Raw genomic sequence first — 17,193 nt, forward strand, 5'->3', positions numbered from 1 at the left:
AATGTATTGTGTAGTGCAGAAAACATACTCCAGTCATTTCTAAATACTTCGCTATGTGTACTGCATATGGGATCTTTCATCTGGAAACCCGTTATCCTGAAAGTTCCAAATACACAGGAAAAAAATAAATAATTGCAGCTGCTCTGTGATAAATTCATAAACTCGGACATGATCACCAGATCACTGACCACCTCCACCTACCAGTCTCGCCGCTAGTAAAGCGTTGCTTCACAGTCTAACAAATGCCAGGTGCAGTGTCAGTGAAAAAAAGCAGGGCTAAGAATTTTAACAAGAAGAAGTAACCTCTGGCACTGTTCTATTTCTGATAACTCTAAGCAAATTCTTCTCTCAGCCTGTATAGATCATTAAAATATTTTTTTTATCAAACACAATTTAAAGCTTAAAAAGTAATCCAATTTTAAATTGTGTGTGATAAAATAAAAAAAAAATGTTTTTAATGAACTATACTGGCTGAGAGAAGCATTTCATTACAGTTATGAACATAGCCTGGGGGTTTCTTTTCTTTGTTTTTGTAGCCACTATTTTGATGCTTGGCAGTGCCTCTATCCCCAGGCTGCATTTCTATATCTGTAGTATATATTTATAGTGTGTTCCATATGTGGTGTTCTGTTTAATTACTATATAGCCAGTGTTTTTCTTTAGTATCTAAATTTTTTTAAATGTAATTTATTATATTTTAGCCTTAGTGCTCCAAGTTATGGAAAAAAACCATTATCTGCATAAACATAATTCCAAACAACAGATACCACATCAGTACATTATTACATGTTCTTCAAAACATATCATAGTTTTATTAATTCAAATGCCATGTATTTTGGTCTTTGAAGGAATTATGGGTATAGAATGCTTAAGCTTTTTGAGTCTGTTTGAAATTCGAACAAACTGGTCTGGTCAAACTTTTGATTGCACCAACCTAGAGAATATTGTATATTTGCTTGGTCCAAAATGGTGTATATTATATAACTGTTATTAAGCTGTCAAATGGAACTCTCTGTAAGGAAAATGGCTACATTTTGCAAATGTTTTATGTATTTTTTAAGTTGGACAGTGAACATTACTCTTTTCAAGTAAAAGCCTTGAAAATACTATACAATGTACTCATCTAAGCTCAAACCTGTTCGCCTGCTTCGAATTTAGCTCAGCTTTTTTAACTCTGTCTACAGTCTGAGAATCCATCGCAAATTTGTTATATATTTACTGAATGTGGCTATAATTTAATTGTTTGTATTATAAATGTTCATGTTTAATAAATATTAAGTTATAAAGCCCTGAAAAAAAGTATAAAGAACTGAATGTAATATACATAATTATACCCCATTCATACTGCACCAAAATCCCGGGTTTTTGCCGGGGCGAGCTCAAACGACCCGGGTCTTGGTGCAGTATGAATGGTACAAGTCAAAAATACCGGGTCTAAAAACCCGGGTCTTCAACCCGGGATTTATCGAGGGGTAATTCCAGGGTCAACCCGGGTTGCACAGAAAACAAGCTGATTGGCTGTCTGCCTGTCTCTGGAGGATGATGTCATCGGTGGGAGCCCGTGGAAGAAAACAAAAACCAGTCACCTTTCAATGACATCACCATTTTTCAGCCAATGAAAACTGCTCTGGTGATGACTCCCACAAATTGCCAGGGCACAGACTTGTGCAGTATGAATGGGGTCAACCCGGGAAATTCCCGGGTCCGAGGTGCAGTATGAATGGTGTTTCTGAGCTGGGACGCTCCGAGCCCCGGCAAAAACCCGGCTTGAAAAACCTGGGATATTGCCGGGGCGGCAGTATGAAATCGGTAAAAGTAGAGTTGCTCGGGCTCGGTTTTATGAAAACCGAACCCACCCGAACTTAGGAGATCCGAGTAGGCTCGCGAGCCGGCTTGGTACTTTCATGCATCCTCAGATATGAAGCGAGGCAAAACGCAATAGTTGCGTTAACGAATCTCGGGGTTTAGGATTCCATAAGTACCTCCCTCCCCAGAAGATTCAGCACCATTGCTCACACAGAAACAGGGGTAGCAGTGTTCTTATCACTCTCCATTCTCCAGTGACATTGCTCAGTGCCATTGCTCACACAGAAACAGGGGTAGCAGTGTTCTTGTCACTCTCCAGTCTTCAGTGCCATTGCTCAGTGCCATTGTTCATACAGAAACAGAAGGGGTAGCAACACTGAGAGATGCCCAGCACAATGCTAAGTAACATTAGGTCCCTCCTGGTTCCCTGGCCAGTTAGCATCAGAGAATTAAAAAAATATTGTGCCCCCATATAGATAATTAAAACTAATATTGCCTCCTTAGATATAATTGAAACTAATAGTGCCCCAGTAGATATAAATTAAATTAATAGTACCTCTTTAAATAGAAATAAAACTAACAGTACCAACTTAAATATATATATATATATATATATATATATATATATATATATATATAAATCTCACACACACACACAGCCTGAATGAATAAGGAAAGTAAGGCAAAAGAATTAGTACATTTTCTCCTGGACAAAACCATGCAAGTGGTGCATGTTAGTTTATTATTTTTCACATTAGGTAAATATTGGCTGTATTTCATGTAGCACACAAATACTTGCAAAATTACTTAAATATTTGTAGCTGTACATTGTGGGCCTGATTCATTAAGGCGTGCAAAATAAACATCTTGTGCGAATGTTTAAAAATGCTTATAAATCGGGTACACGTACGTCCGTATTCAATTAGAAGCGAATCTGAAGGACCGACTCTTGGTGAATATGGGTCTAGGTTCGCTCTGTATGTGTGGCACTTGCCATGTGCAGACAGACACAATACACATATGTACAATACATATGTGGCATATAAAGTCCTAGCAGAAAGCACACAGAAAACAAGTATTCCATTATTTTCACCTGTTAATATAATAGGCTAGTCATTAATGAAAAATCAAAAATTAACAAACATTTTTTCTATTTTTCCCCTCACGAAATACATATATCAGGATGTTAATACTGTACATAAAATGCATTTTTGCTCTTGATTGTAAACACATGTTCTAGCATTCAAACGCACCATCACTATCACTTGGCACTCATACCTGACCCGTAGCTGAAGCAAGTGATGTGCCTAAAGGACACGTACCTTAGGGATGCCAAAAGCTTGAACCGGTTGCTGCTGAGGGAGCTGAACCTTGGAACGCCTTTACTGTACATTGGCTACGTGCATACACCCCTTCCCCTCCCGTTTCTGCCCATGAATCATAGGCTGTCGGAAGTGTCCTTAGCGCCCGAAATTGAATTGCATACACTATTGTTCATTGAGGTATAGTTCGTTTCTGGGCGTGTGCAGTGCAATTTAACGCAATGGACACCATGTATCGGCATTTACATTCCTTAATGAATCAGACACTGTGTCTTTATAGCTTATATAAGTTGTTATTAAGTGAAACAGTCTAAAAAGCACTGGAATGTTGTGTTCTTGGATCTTCATAAATTGCAGGCGTTAAAATAACAGAAAAGCTGGTGTACTATGTACAAAATCAATCACAGTCTTCATTTGAGCTTAGATGTTTCCAATTAGGCTTAGCAACGTAAGGTATAAACAATCATCAATAATGACTAACCTTCTTTATACAGATTGCCCTTATGGCTACACGTTGCCTGTCAAGAACTGCTTAAAGTTCATTGTGATCATTAAAGCCAGCAATGAAATCAAAGTCAACATTCATTTTTTCTCTTCTCTCTTGTGCTGAACTAGTGCAGTGCAGAGAAACGCAGTGATTGTGGTAGTACACACATACATTCAAGGTACACTAAACAGAATACACGTGAATAAATCTGGAATATATGTACAAACATAGTGCTGCCCATATATACTAAGCTGTGATAACTAATGATGATTTCATTTTGACAATCCCATTACCATACTAATAAAGTACACAAAGTTTAACCAATGCTAATTTAAGTGTCTATTTATCAAGAGAGTTAAGATCCTGACTTAGCAGATATCAAAAAAATTTGTCTGAGCTCACATGTCCTGGAAGGCTAGGGTTAGTTTACCACTTTGGCGGGCCATGTTTGGGCTTTAAACAACACTTATTAAAAAAATTAAGTACATTTTAAAAATATGTAACAATTTTTAAAAAATAAAATATTTTAAAACTTTTCACATTAAAAAAATGCAAACCTTAAAGTTGGTGGGTGTTATCGCTGATGGTAGCAGTGTTATGGCCCTACCACTTTGATGTATACATAAAAATGATTTATCATACGTTGATAAACCAGACCCTTAGTACTGCTTTGTAGTGGCCCAGCCCAGGACATTATGGCTCACAGCAAGTCACTGGGAACATGGGGGTGGGGGTTGGGAAACAAAATAACCCGGCCCCTCACATATGTTCTACATGGCTTCTTCTGCCCCCACCCCAGCATTCATATACACGCAAACACACACACACACACACACACACACACACACTATTCCTGCAGCGTCATGTGTCCATTTTTGAAGGGAGGTCCCTCTGAAATCCACACTCTCATGAGTGCAGCTGCAATGAAAATTACAAATATAAAACAGGACCACTGTATCTTGCTATGTAGGATAGAGCCTTCTCTAGAAAATGTATCAATCAATGCAACCGTGATCTTTTTTCAACATAATGGAAACAAAAAATAATATAACAATACTCCCAAAATTACAATTTTCTCTGAATTCACTTGAACAGATTCAATAAACTCCAATAGAAAGAAATACAGATCAACATATTATAATATTATACAAATACCTAACAAGTACAGCACAGAAATGGAATGAAAATGTGGTGAAAAAGTGGTGAAAATGTCACTTATCCAACAGCACATCAGTTTATCTGGGACTGTCTGGGTTTAGAGGGCATCCATATAAAATGTTCTGTGAGCAGAGCGAAACGCGTCACTTTATTCGAACCTCGGAAAAGGACATAATCTCCGCAGCTGATCCAATCAGTCAGCTATCACACACATACCCATGATCCATGTAAAGGAACTGCTATTTATCTATGTAGACTGGCCACGTACTGAGAAAATGTATCTCTACTCCACAGGAATGTGATAACTTTAATTTGGTTATATGTTACCATATAACCGGACTATGTTTTAAACAGTGACTCTCTCTATTTGAATATTGGTTATTTTTTTTATTATTAACACTAATTTACTAATGACTGAAAGACTTTTTCCATGAAATGACAGAAATGCAATTGCATTCTAAGTTAGTCTGTCACTGTTACTAACTTTAACATTTAGTTTGGGACTGGTGGTTCCACAGCAATAACAGTGTGATAATCGCTATTGAAAAGAGTACTTTTGAACAACATATTACCCAGTGTGGATATCGGCTTCCGATCTATTTGTTTTCTGTCTCTATTAGAGAGAATATATGAATTGTAATTTATTTTCTGAGTGGATTTTTTATGCGCTGTGAAGATCACATAGTAAAGTGATATACTTGCTGCAACGAACTGCAGCTGTATTTTTTATATAGGAACCAGCAAATTGTTACTAATGGCAGTCTAGAATGTGATTATTAGTGGAATACATGTACATTCATTTCTTCTTTTGTATCATTTCAAAGTTTTCATGTAAAATTAATGTACTGTGATGGTTTAGATTAAACTAATTTTATAACAATTCCCAAGGGTGATTTTATTCCGCTATCTTAGATTTATCAAAAGTAAATTTGCTTTTTATGTTTTAATTTTTATTTTTTTTAATTGGTTGTGCTATCTGAATTGTTGTTGATGTTTAGGGGGCCATTCCTCTGTTCTGGCCTCCTCTGTGTCCTGAAAGGAGCCTTGCTGTGGCATACCACGACCCAGGCGGTACTGAAACACTGTCACATATGTTAGAGCGTGGCATAGGCTTACCATGAGGCATTAGTTGGGATACTAGGATATGACTAGGGAAACTGTATGTTATCATGTAATGCACAATGACAATATCTTGTGACTTGTACTTGGACATCTACCGAGGACATACAGCTTTACTGATTAAATCTTATTTTGGATATAGAATAGACATCTCTTTTTTTTCAAACCATACATTTAATATAAGGATAGGTTTGCTGCAACTGACCTGACCCCCAAAACCTGTTCTGTCACACATGGCTTTCTACCATTCTAGCTTTTATAACAAGCAGCCATTTGTGATTAAAAGGGATCCCACTGGACTGAGGACCTTTTATTCATCACCCATCACAGTTTAATGTACTTTTCTATCCTTGACCCAGCCTAAGTATATACACCAGAGCATCAGTGTATTATGGGTATTGTTATATCATGATATTTTGTACATTTTGCCCTTGCTATTTCTTGTAATATTGTATGTATTGGAAATATAAAGACTGTTGCAACATTGTGTGAAAATAGCAGGGCATCAGAAGCCATATTGCATGCCAGGATGGAGAGTTAGGCAGTTATATTTTCTAATAACCATTTGTCTCAAATGTCCATTTTTATGAGGTGTATCATAGATCTGGGTTGTTAGTAATGTAACCAGAACAATGTCTGTGTGACTGTTAACATAGCTAACTGGCAAGTTAATTAGCTAGGTCAACAGGTAATCTGGAAGGCAATTAGGTAAGACGCTCCAGAGGACGTGCAATGTGTCTTCATAGCACTATACTGGCTGAAATAGCATTGGGAACTGTATTAATATGTGTCAATATAAATGTTTTTCTATCAAAATGCATCTTAGACTTAGATCGTGTAATGCTGCACATACATTGTGTCAATTGTCTTAATGTTTCATACAAGCGGGAAGTGTCATGATATTCCCTGATGTAATACTGTAACCCTTTGTTAAGTTTATCCTAAACAGCTAATTCAGTCAAGCCATTCCATTATATAATCGAGATATCAGAGACGGAATGTCTAACAGTTAAATAATTTAAGTGTCCACTAAAAGACCCCTACTGAAAGGGGGGGGGGGGGTTTAGGCCACCTTGACCCTACTCCTTGTGTAGACATCCAGAAATGTAAGGAGAGCAGTATGTCAACGAGGTCATTCTATCCTGGAGGATCCTGGTGTATGTAACACCAACACAAAGGACTTTGGGCCAGGCAACGCAGTGCCGCTGTAGGAAACACTACCAGGACAGTGTCTGTGCTCGGCAGTGTGCCAGGCTTGGTGATATGGATTTGTATAGCTATCTGTGGGAGAATAAGACTCTGAGGACTCCAGAGAAGCTATGGAGGTTATTGTTTTGGGATGATGACTGCAAGAGGATGCTGGTATATGCTACCATTTGCCTTGTGCCTGTGAACTGTCTATTGTGCTGGCAGTAAACCTATATTTTGGATATATCCTGGTCTGCTCAAGTGAGATGAATCCTAAGGTAGCCACCTTTCCAGTTAAGGCTGGTTTCCTCACAGCATTATACGGTCTATAAAAAAACATTATTTCCACCACATAAAGCCTCATTGTAAGCAACATCAGGGCTGTCCTCTAAACAGAAAAGTTTTAATAGGAATTCTGTGAAATTGTTCTAATTTTATGGAGGCCAAATTAAATAAAGTAGCAACAAATTGCAATAACATGTCATTCTGACCCAAAAATCCACTTGGATTGTTTGAAGCAGAAGTTGCTGAATACATTAGAATTTGTTCAGCTCCCAGTACATGGTAGAATACTAGCACATATTATAAAATTAGACAGCAGAGCCCTATGAAAACACAACATAGGAAAACACAATCATAGTATTAGTGGCACATTTAATTGTATGTTACACAGTCTATGAGGACTGAAAATTATTCCACTGTGATCAGGTGACACAGATTAGGAAACCAAAATGGAGATCATTTCTATATATAATTCTAAAAGTATTACCTGGTATTAGGGTGCTGTGTGGACTATTGAAAAGTTATTCTTATTATCCTTTATTTATTGCCACAAATGGTCTGCAGCGCTATACAGAGGCGCTGTATATAGTTACGTCCAATCAAGTTATGTAATCTCTTACTGTATGATGTCCCCGTCACAATTTGTAATTTGCTTATCCTGGTTGCCAGAAGACTCCAGAAACAGCCAAGCTGATTTGGGTATCCACTGTAACTATGCCTAGAATCACAGTGTATTTCTCAGAAAGATCAGCCCAATGATGTAAGTAGAGCATCTGCAGTCAGACTACGCACCCTCTAGCATTATTCTTCTACAATTATAGACTAAAACATACCAACATACTTTTATTACACATAGAACCATATTTCTCTGCATATTTCAAAATAAGTAGTAGATGCCAGATGTCTGACTTTGCTGCTGTCTTATGTAATATCATCTACAGACAGTTATAAGATAGTGACACTTTGTAGCCAAATTATCATTGAACAATATCGCATGCCAATAGGAATGTTATTCTTACTAGAGATTACAATGTAAACAAGATGAGTTATTAAAATTCCGGGAGAAATTCTTTATGCATAGACACATTTGAGCCATATGTCTATTTTCTTCTGAAAATTCATCTTTGTGCTTGATGTGTTCCTTTAGCTCGGTTTTCCCTCTCTGCTGGGGCCATCTCCCCAGATTGAACTCCCTTTAATATAGTTGTTAAATTTTTCCTCTTAACAGTGCTCCTAAACTGTATATGGTGAGAGCATTACTGTGACAATAACTTGTCAATATACACCCGTGGTAACTAAAACATCCCTTTTATATCCATTTCAAGAGCAGTACAGTACATTAGAAATGCAATAATGTGGAAGCGCTCAGCCAATTTCAATTTCACTGTCACTGACACGATAATGTTTATTTCATGATATAAGGCATATTTCACTGTTCAGTGCTCAAAAGTCAAACTGTACTCTTAAGTTACTACACAGCTGCATACTGACAACACGCCTCCATCAAAAACGGAAGAAGAAAAATAAAACAAACAACATTTGCTACTGCTGGTATGATATAATAACAACATGAATAGCTGATTGGGATCTGAATTTGGCTAATACAGAAAATGGCCAGTGATGACAATTGTAAAGTAAGTCAAGTCGCATGTTACAGGAATAGTATAGTACAATGTAACTCCATCTTAAAATACTATATGTAATACAGCTCATATATACCTGAGAAATGTGCTTGCTCTTTTTTTTTCTTTATTACGACCCCAGAAATACCTTTTATAAGGACTTCTATTAATCCCAGAAATGAAATCCTGGTAGGCAGAAAGCAGCCTGCTCTAGCATCACAGCTCAGTATGAAATGACAGTGGCATGAAAATACATCATCACTAAACACAATCTCATTCCCCCAATACAATTTTATTTCTGTGACCTGAAATGTGAACAGTCCATAAATTCCCCTAATGCCTAGTCTTGAGCATGTCTTCCAACTGTAGAGACATTTGCAGAAAAGTGACATGGCTTTGTGGAGGAAATAAGGGTGAAGGGTGACATGGGTTGATTATGGTCTGGTTTGGGGAGGGTATTTCTGAAAGTATGTACAAAGTAAAATTGTTGAATATTATAACTGTAGGCAATATCACCTATCCGACTCTGTAATGTTTCTAGTGCAGTTTACAAAATCAAAGCAAACATCTGCAAAATTTGCTTTATTAAATTCTTTATTTATCATTAATGGATTGTTTTGATGTAAGTAAGCCTCTAAACTTGTTAGTTAGACAAACCACCCAAATATCATGATTTAAGCGGTACAGTCCCGAAAACTGGTACTTTTGGTAACATGCCGGTACATGAAATCTCCTCCTCCCATCACTCTTCTGCGACCCCTACCACCCCGCCCTCCTCTCACTCCAGCCACCATCTCATGTGCTCCCTACATCTCCAACCTCATCTCCTTACATACTCCCTTTCCTCCTCTCTGGTAGACCAATGACCGTTGCCTTTCCTTCCCTTTGGTTACCACATCTCATTCCTTCATCCAGGATTTATTCCATGCTGCCCCTCACCACTGGAATGATCTCCTTTGCTCTGTCAGACTTTCCTCTAGCCTGTATGGCTTTAAATGGTCATTGAAAATCTTTTCTAAAAGCCTACCAGTCCTCCACATTTCCCCCTCCATCTCTCCCACTCTTGTTTCTTGCCCTCAAACCCCCTTACATTGGCTCACCCGCATGTGTCAACCACTTGTCTACCCCTTTCCCTTTAGATTGTAAGCTCTAGTTAGCAGGGCTTTCTTCACTCCTGTTTGTACACCAGCTACACTGCGCACCTCCTCCATGGGCTGTCTGCCCATTCACTCCACTCCTCTTTTGTATTTGCACCTCTATCAGTGGCTCCAAACCAGTTCGTTGCACGCACGCTAATGGACACAGATTTTATACCCCTTGCACCCCAGTAGCTGTGTTTAGAGTTGTAGTGTTATTTGATTACTGTATTACACTGTTATACCATGTACTGTCTTGCTGTTTGCCCTCTGCCATAAACATTAATAATAGTAGTTGTAGTAGTAATTATTATAATAATAATAATAATAATAATAATAATAACAATAATAATAATACACAGAAATCTTTCTATTAATATGCAGTGGTAAAGCTAAATTTCTATTGCTGCTTATCGTGGCAATAGAAAATCACCTATTGCTGCAATTTACCATTATTGACCAGCAGGACCACCATCAACGTACAGCTGTGAGGAGGCAAGACCGACTAGGGGGCCTGGACAGACCTCTACATCTATCTGGGCCCACTAGACTGTCTGGGCCCTTTAGCCTGACTGACCGTGCCCCTTTTTCTTCACAATGCTGTGTCTCCCAGGTTCTAATGCTCTGGGAGCATACGGCGCTGTGATGTCATCACTCTGTGCGCGCCACGCTATCAGTCTATCAATGACGGGAGCAGCAGCATCGTGGAGAAGATATGTTAATTGGTCATTAATTTGATAGGAGAGGGGTAGATAGATAACATTTACTGTGTATGCAGGGAGGGGATAGGGATACATTTACTGGGATGGGATAGGATGGGGGGAGTAGGGAACATTTACTGTGATGGTATGGGGGAGGGGAACATTTACTGTGATGTGAATGGAGGGAGGGGAGAGGGGAACAATTACCTTGATTAGGGTGTTGAGGGGAACATTTACTGTGTTTGGGTGATTATATTTACTGTGATGAAGGGGGGAACGGAGCATTTACCATGATGAGGGAGTGGGGAGAGGCATGAACTGTGATGAGAGAGAGGGGGAATGTACTGTGATAAGGAAGGGGGCGCATGTACGGTAAAGAGGGAGAAGTATGGAGAGGGGGAGCCCTAACAGATAATTTAGTAATGGGCCCCACAGTTTCTGATGAAAGCCCTGTTGGGCAGCACAATAGTTAGCATTGCTGCCTCATAGTGTTGGGTCATAGGTTCAATTCCAACCATCTCTGTGGAGTTCTCCTCGTGTTTGTATGGGATTCCTACAGGAGTGAGTGTCTGTCTGTGTTAGGGAATTTAGAATGTAAGTTCCAATGGGGTAGGGACTGATGTGAATGATGATATGTTCTCTGTACGGTGCTGCGTAATATGATTGGAACTATTATTAATGATTTTAATAATGTAAATCTCACTGATGCAACTGGTCCCTTACAGTAAAGGCTAACTTACTGCTTCACCAGGCCTGAAGAGATATGTGCATGTATTACCAGGTTAAGCCAAACTTGAGCTTTCAGTTCCACAGTAATAATAATAATGATAATTGTACAAAATTAGATAAAAATGTGTTAAAAAAAATAATAAATATTGGCCATTGAAAAAAATGCTTTATCCAAAGAATGTTATTCTGAAGGGACTGCAACTCGTACTGCTGTGGTGCCTGTTAAATAAACTTCCCCATGGTTTTCACGTGGAAGTTATTCCCGACGTGACCCAGGAAATCTTACATCCGATGGAGTTTACCACAGGCATTTGAACAGCTATTGCCTACGGTGACTCTGTGATGCCCTATCCTGGGGCAAACAGGTGTCTTTGCCCTTAAATAAATAGACCCCACTGTGGTAAAGAAAGGGAGAAGAAACTTCATAATACAAATGTCCAAAATCCATGCAGGACGTAATGTGTTGAACAGCAGCCTGAGATGTATTTTGCTCTATCTTAAGGGTTTTTTTGCCTACAATGTTCTTTTTTTCACTAGTAAAACCATTAGTAAAAACACCAGTGGGTATGTGGCTGTATGCTACAGGAAGCAGCTGAACAATTATAAGGTGTAATGACTATGTTACAGCTGCATACTAAACAGAGATTCTGCTACAGATGGGTGGATATCCTATGAGAAAAATGCTGTCTCCCTTAGTAGACAAGTGCCTATAAAACCTGACTTTTTATAAACTGGTACACACTGTGTCAACTCTGCATGACTCTAAAGAAAAGAAACCCTGGCTAAAAATAGTGACATACTTTTTTTTTACATAATTTTAGTCTCTTATAAAAAAAGCTGCCTTTGCTATTAGCGAGATACAATGGTTTACTTTATCATTGCCTTGAGAGGGGTGAAACCAATTTAGTTAAGTTCCCAAGAGTCTGTTCCATCTAACCTTGTACAGGACACTTGTCTAGAAAAAATACACTAAAAACCTCAATACCCTCCTCATGCCTGCCTACTGATAAACTGTACAGCACATCTATATCCGCTACAAATGAGATGAGCCTAAGCGCGCACTACCTATTAATCACATACTCATCTCTCATGTTATTAATATGATACTACAGGTACGAATACATGATTTATGATAAACAGTTTACCAGGTACATAGATATGCAGCCATGTTGCTTAAACATTTAGTTAAGCTGGAAATAGAGTTGACTTCTATTTATTTAGAATTACACAATCTTAATAAGCACATATTCAACTTTTATAGATTTTTACTTTAAACATAAATAAGACAGCAGAGGAACCATCCAGCAGCCAATGTTTTCTATGAACATGCATTGAACAAGTGTATCAGAAATGTAGAAATATAAAAACCAAGTGCAGAAATCTCTTTCCTAAGTATCCTGCATGAAAGGAGAGCAAATCAAAAGATTTACAGCCTCTACTAATCCCATTCCATCTTCTCCCCTTCTTTTAGCTGTAAATGCTTAGCTACTGTGTGAGAATGACATCCTGTTGATTTATAAAGTAAGACACAGCAGTCAGCTCCATTCCAATAAAACGTCTACTGGCCTCTAGCGCCACCTAGCCATAGTAATTCCAGCTTCTTAACATTATCAGTACCAGATGTTGCAAACTATGTTTTTTTTTTCAACCTTGGTATCTAAGAAAAAGAACAGCCAAATACTGTGTTTGATTGAGATGACAAAATTATGTCTGTCAAAAAAGTATCCTTGAAGCTTGCAATCCTTTTTTTTTTTTAGGAATTAATGATAAATAATTTAAATAATTGCAAATATATATAATTGTAGCAAGTAAAATGTAATGCTTCATAACATCAAAGTAAAATGTACAACTTTCTGGTTAGTCAGTACTTACTGTAGAAAACATATTCTGTGTAACTGGACCAGATCTTGTCATCAGTGTACTGATTGACGAATGAAGCTGTCACTGAAGAGTTACAGGCTACCATATGGAATCCACACTCGGACAACATGTCAAATGCTCGCTCTAGATGTTTGAACTTGAGATAAAACCTGGAGGTGTATTTTTCTGGGGCTCTGTCTGGATCCCTGCTTTCATTTAGTGTTTCTCCAAAGACCTCTTTGGCTAGAGAGATACGGCCACAAACCAGAATTCTTGGAACTCTCCGAAACTTTGCATCAGCTTGGCTTTCTCTACCCATGGTGCATGATCCTCGGTAACCAACTGTGATGAAGCCCCATTTTCTATCTGAAGGCATCAAAGATGAAGATGGGCATATTCTGTTTTCGCTTCCTTGGGAAACTTCCTCAAAGTCACTGTGGCAGTAGTCATCTGGGCTCTGTTTCACTTCATCAGGTGCTAAGAGTTTCACTAGTTCTGGAAGCAGAAAGTATTCAGCTTCTCTTTTCAATCTCCCTTTTTCTGGGAAATGATCTGGCAAGACCACCTGCCTGTCCCTGAGATAATCGAGAACATAACGGAAGAGAAACCCATCACGGTCAATAAAGAATCGTCCTTTGGCGTCTTTTGCCAGGTCATTTATAGAGTCTCTTTTTGAGGTGAACATTTTCCATAGCAGGGAATGGGGTATACTGGTCAATGTTGTATGGCGTGTAAAGTAAACTTGTCCACCAACATTTAATTCAACCACCTCTGGGAATGATTGCAGGATAGTCCCTTGGTCTCTAAGTGGGGCATAAGTTCTGCAATTTCCACTCAAAGCCATTGTGCTATTATACAGATGCCACTAACTACAGTACAAATTGTTCATAAATTTTAAAACGGGAATCTAAAAATGCAATGTATATTCCCAATATGCAATAATTCTCTTCTTATTCTGGGTTTTGTAATCATGAAGTTAATTCCAATTGTACATGAGCATAACAGTCTGTGGCACTTTCTAGACCACTTCCACTTTAGTAATAACGTGCTAAAACAGCATCAAAAACATATAGATCACAATAAATCCACTGGATGCAAGGTCATGAAGGAACAGACACACAAGAATCTGCCAAAAAGAGAGAATATTGGTAAAGTTCAGAAAAATGGCAGTGAAATGTACATTTTATTGTATGTCTCTTTTCATCTATAGAAACATATACATACACGTTTGTATAAACTAGCTGTATACAATTTACACTAATTCTGCACGCAGATTTCATTAGCTGGATTTTTAGAAAGGAGGAATGTAATTCTTGTGTACATCAATGCCATATGTTCTTGTTTCTATGAACAGTATAAAGATGATGCTTGTTATGTTTAGAATTAAGTTGAATATCACAATAAAAATACTATACCTGAGTTGCATAATCCTTTCACATGGAAAAGGAGGTCAATTTATAAAAGCACAAATAAAAATCAATATAAAAATCACAATAATAAAAAAGTATCAGAAAGGTGAGGCTCTTATCAAGTGTAGAAAGTTATCAGCTTCTGGATAACAGCGGCTGTGCTGAATTTTCAGGTGTAGTAGTCAGCAAATAAAACGTACACTCAAAATAAGACTGGCTTGTTATTAGGGAGGGGGGAAGCTTCCTCCAGATGGGATGCTGGCTCCTAAATGCCTTGCAAAAAACTCTCAATAACAGCAGCCAGTCTGCATGGAGCAGGATGCTCATTTGACACTCCAAGTACTAGCAGGAACACAAAGGCTAGCATACTTCCAGGTAGGCTGAAAGGAAAAGAAGGGACAGGAGCAGTCGGCAGAGCAAGCAGCATCAGCAGCTGGTATTCAGCTCTGGGTGCTTTGCTGCTTGGTTGCTGAGCCTGCTCTGGATGCTGAGCTGGGTGGATCCACAGTTCCCAGGGCTGTTCTGAGATGGTGCTATTTCAGCAGTGCAGGGAAGAAACCAACCAGGGAAATAACTATTACATCATCTTAAAGGAATACAGCTCTTAAAGAAACAAAATAGAATAAAAGCAGAGGATGTATTTGTGGTTCCTCTTGTACTTAGAGGTAGATTTGCTTTAAACAGATAAATATCAGTTCTCTGAAAATGGTAAAGTGTGATGAGCCGCTTAAGCTGTACTTTTCCCCTGGGTGGTTTAACCTATTAACCTCCATTTAAATTGTCACATGAAGCATTGATTCTAATTGGTTATGTTGTTTGAGATTACAGCAATTAGGGACAAAGCTTCCACTTCCAATTATAGTCTTATCTCTCCAATTGCAAATACATGTATATTTTAATCTTGCAGACTTGTGGTGCTTTTTAACTGGCTGTCATTAAAGGTACCTACAGTGACTTTTACTAAGTGGTGTATTTTCTTATCTCTTCAAATTTCTGTATGAATGATGTTATACTGTTCCACATAAAGAACAGGAGAAGAGCCCATATTCTGCAACACAGTCACACTCAGTACAGATAGTATATGGAATTGGGTTCAGGATCACATTATTTTCCTGCAAGTTCAAACAGGGACATGGAAACACAGCAAAGGGAGGCATCCATCAACACTCCTGAATTAAACTTAATTAAAGATTGACCTGAGCACTGTGGGAAATGTAGTCTAGAAACAAATTGAATGAGTGCCAAGTTTGATCTAATTTACACTGAAATAAGCATACTAAGAACTTTAATTTTTAGTCTTAATAAAACGATACTATTGCACGTCTATAATGACCGCTGCTAAAAGTGAATGCAGTAATCTCTGTACTGATAAAATGTTACTGACTAGAAATTGTTTTGTTGTGCACTAAGACTAAATAATTTCATTTGAGGATCTTTTAACTTGCCTATCTGGATCATTATGTTTGCTCTATGTTGTGATCATGAATGTAATCATGTTAGCTTGACACACTAGGCTCAGTTCAAGAAAGCAATCAGATAACTTGCTTAGATTTAAAGCTTCCGTGAACCAGGTTCCTTAGATGCAGAGACATATTTTATCCTTAACAAAGCACCTCTTAACCTATGCAACCTGAGCTTGTCAATACTTTCAGGAAATGAAAAATTTCAGGTCATTTATTTGAAAAAATGTAACATGATATGATCATGAAATAAGAAGTAAATTAAAAGGTAACGATAATTCAAGCTTGTATTTAGAGTTAATTACCCTTTCCTAGTAACATTATGCCATGAATAAAAAGGGAAGAGACAGTTTCAGCATGTATTCCAGTCAGTAAATGACATTTGCAACCAACAAAAATATAAATGTTAACATTTCCTTTCAGTTGTTCCTCATTGAAGTTGCAGGGAGTTTATGGGGGTGATTCCACCCACTTACTGGCAGTAGTTACAGTCTGATATATCATCATACCTTACTCTTACAGCATGAATCTTTTGGACAGCTGAGATACCATATTAAAAGAAAGTAGGCAACATTTTTATGTTGGGGATGAAGGTTTGCTTTAAGGTAGTAGTGATCCATGGATCTTCCGCTCCTTCTTTTTCCCTATTCTGATTCTATTAAATACAGCAGTAATTTAGTAAAGTACTCAAGGGACTTGTGGTGGTGTTTACGTTGAAAAGTTTATGATGCTAATTGCATAAGAATTACATGGTCATATCTATGCTACCACAACTTTTATTATTAGAGAGAGAATCATGGTCAAATGTGAATAATATTTTAGCTTTTATGCCAAACTAGTTCCATACATTCAATGGCGAAAGCTCTTTCAGCATGACAGAGCTTGGAGTCATTTCTTTTACCAAATGCAGAGAA

At 38.0% G+C, this 17,193-nt stretch overlaps 1 protein-coding gene across 2 annotated transcripts in view; it reads right to left on the reverse strand.

Annotated features, from left to right (window-relative positions):
- The window catches only part of KCTD16 (potassium channel tetramerization domain containing 16), a 249,864-nt gene extending 234,506 nt beyond the window's left edge, over positions 1-15,358 (reverse strand). Inside the window, exons 1-2 of one of the 2 annotated variants that reach the window (XM_075209680.1) lie at positions 14,826-15,350; positions 13,423-14,536 (exon numbers count right to left, since the gene is read on the reverse strand). In XM_075209680.1, coding sequence (XP_075065781.1) covers positions 13,423-14,254 — 832 coding nt within the window. In that variant the 5' untranslated portion in view covers positions 14,255-14,536; positions 14,826-15,350. Of the gene's footprint in view, positions 1-13,422; positions 14,537-14,825 lie in introns of both variants that reach the window. The other variant, XM_075209681.1, reaches the window with a different exon arrangement.
- Between the last annotated feature and the right edge of the window lie 1,835 nt (positions 15,359-17,193).

This window comes from Mixophyes fleayi, chromosome 4 (assembly GCF_038048845.1).
Source record: "Mixophyes fleayi isolate aMixFle1 chromosome 4, aMixFle1.hap1, whole genome shotgun sequence".
Taxonomy (NCBI): Eukaryota; Metazoa; Chordata; class Amphibia; order Anura; family Limnodynastidae; genus Mixophyes; species Mixophyes fleayi.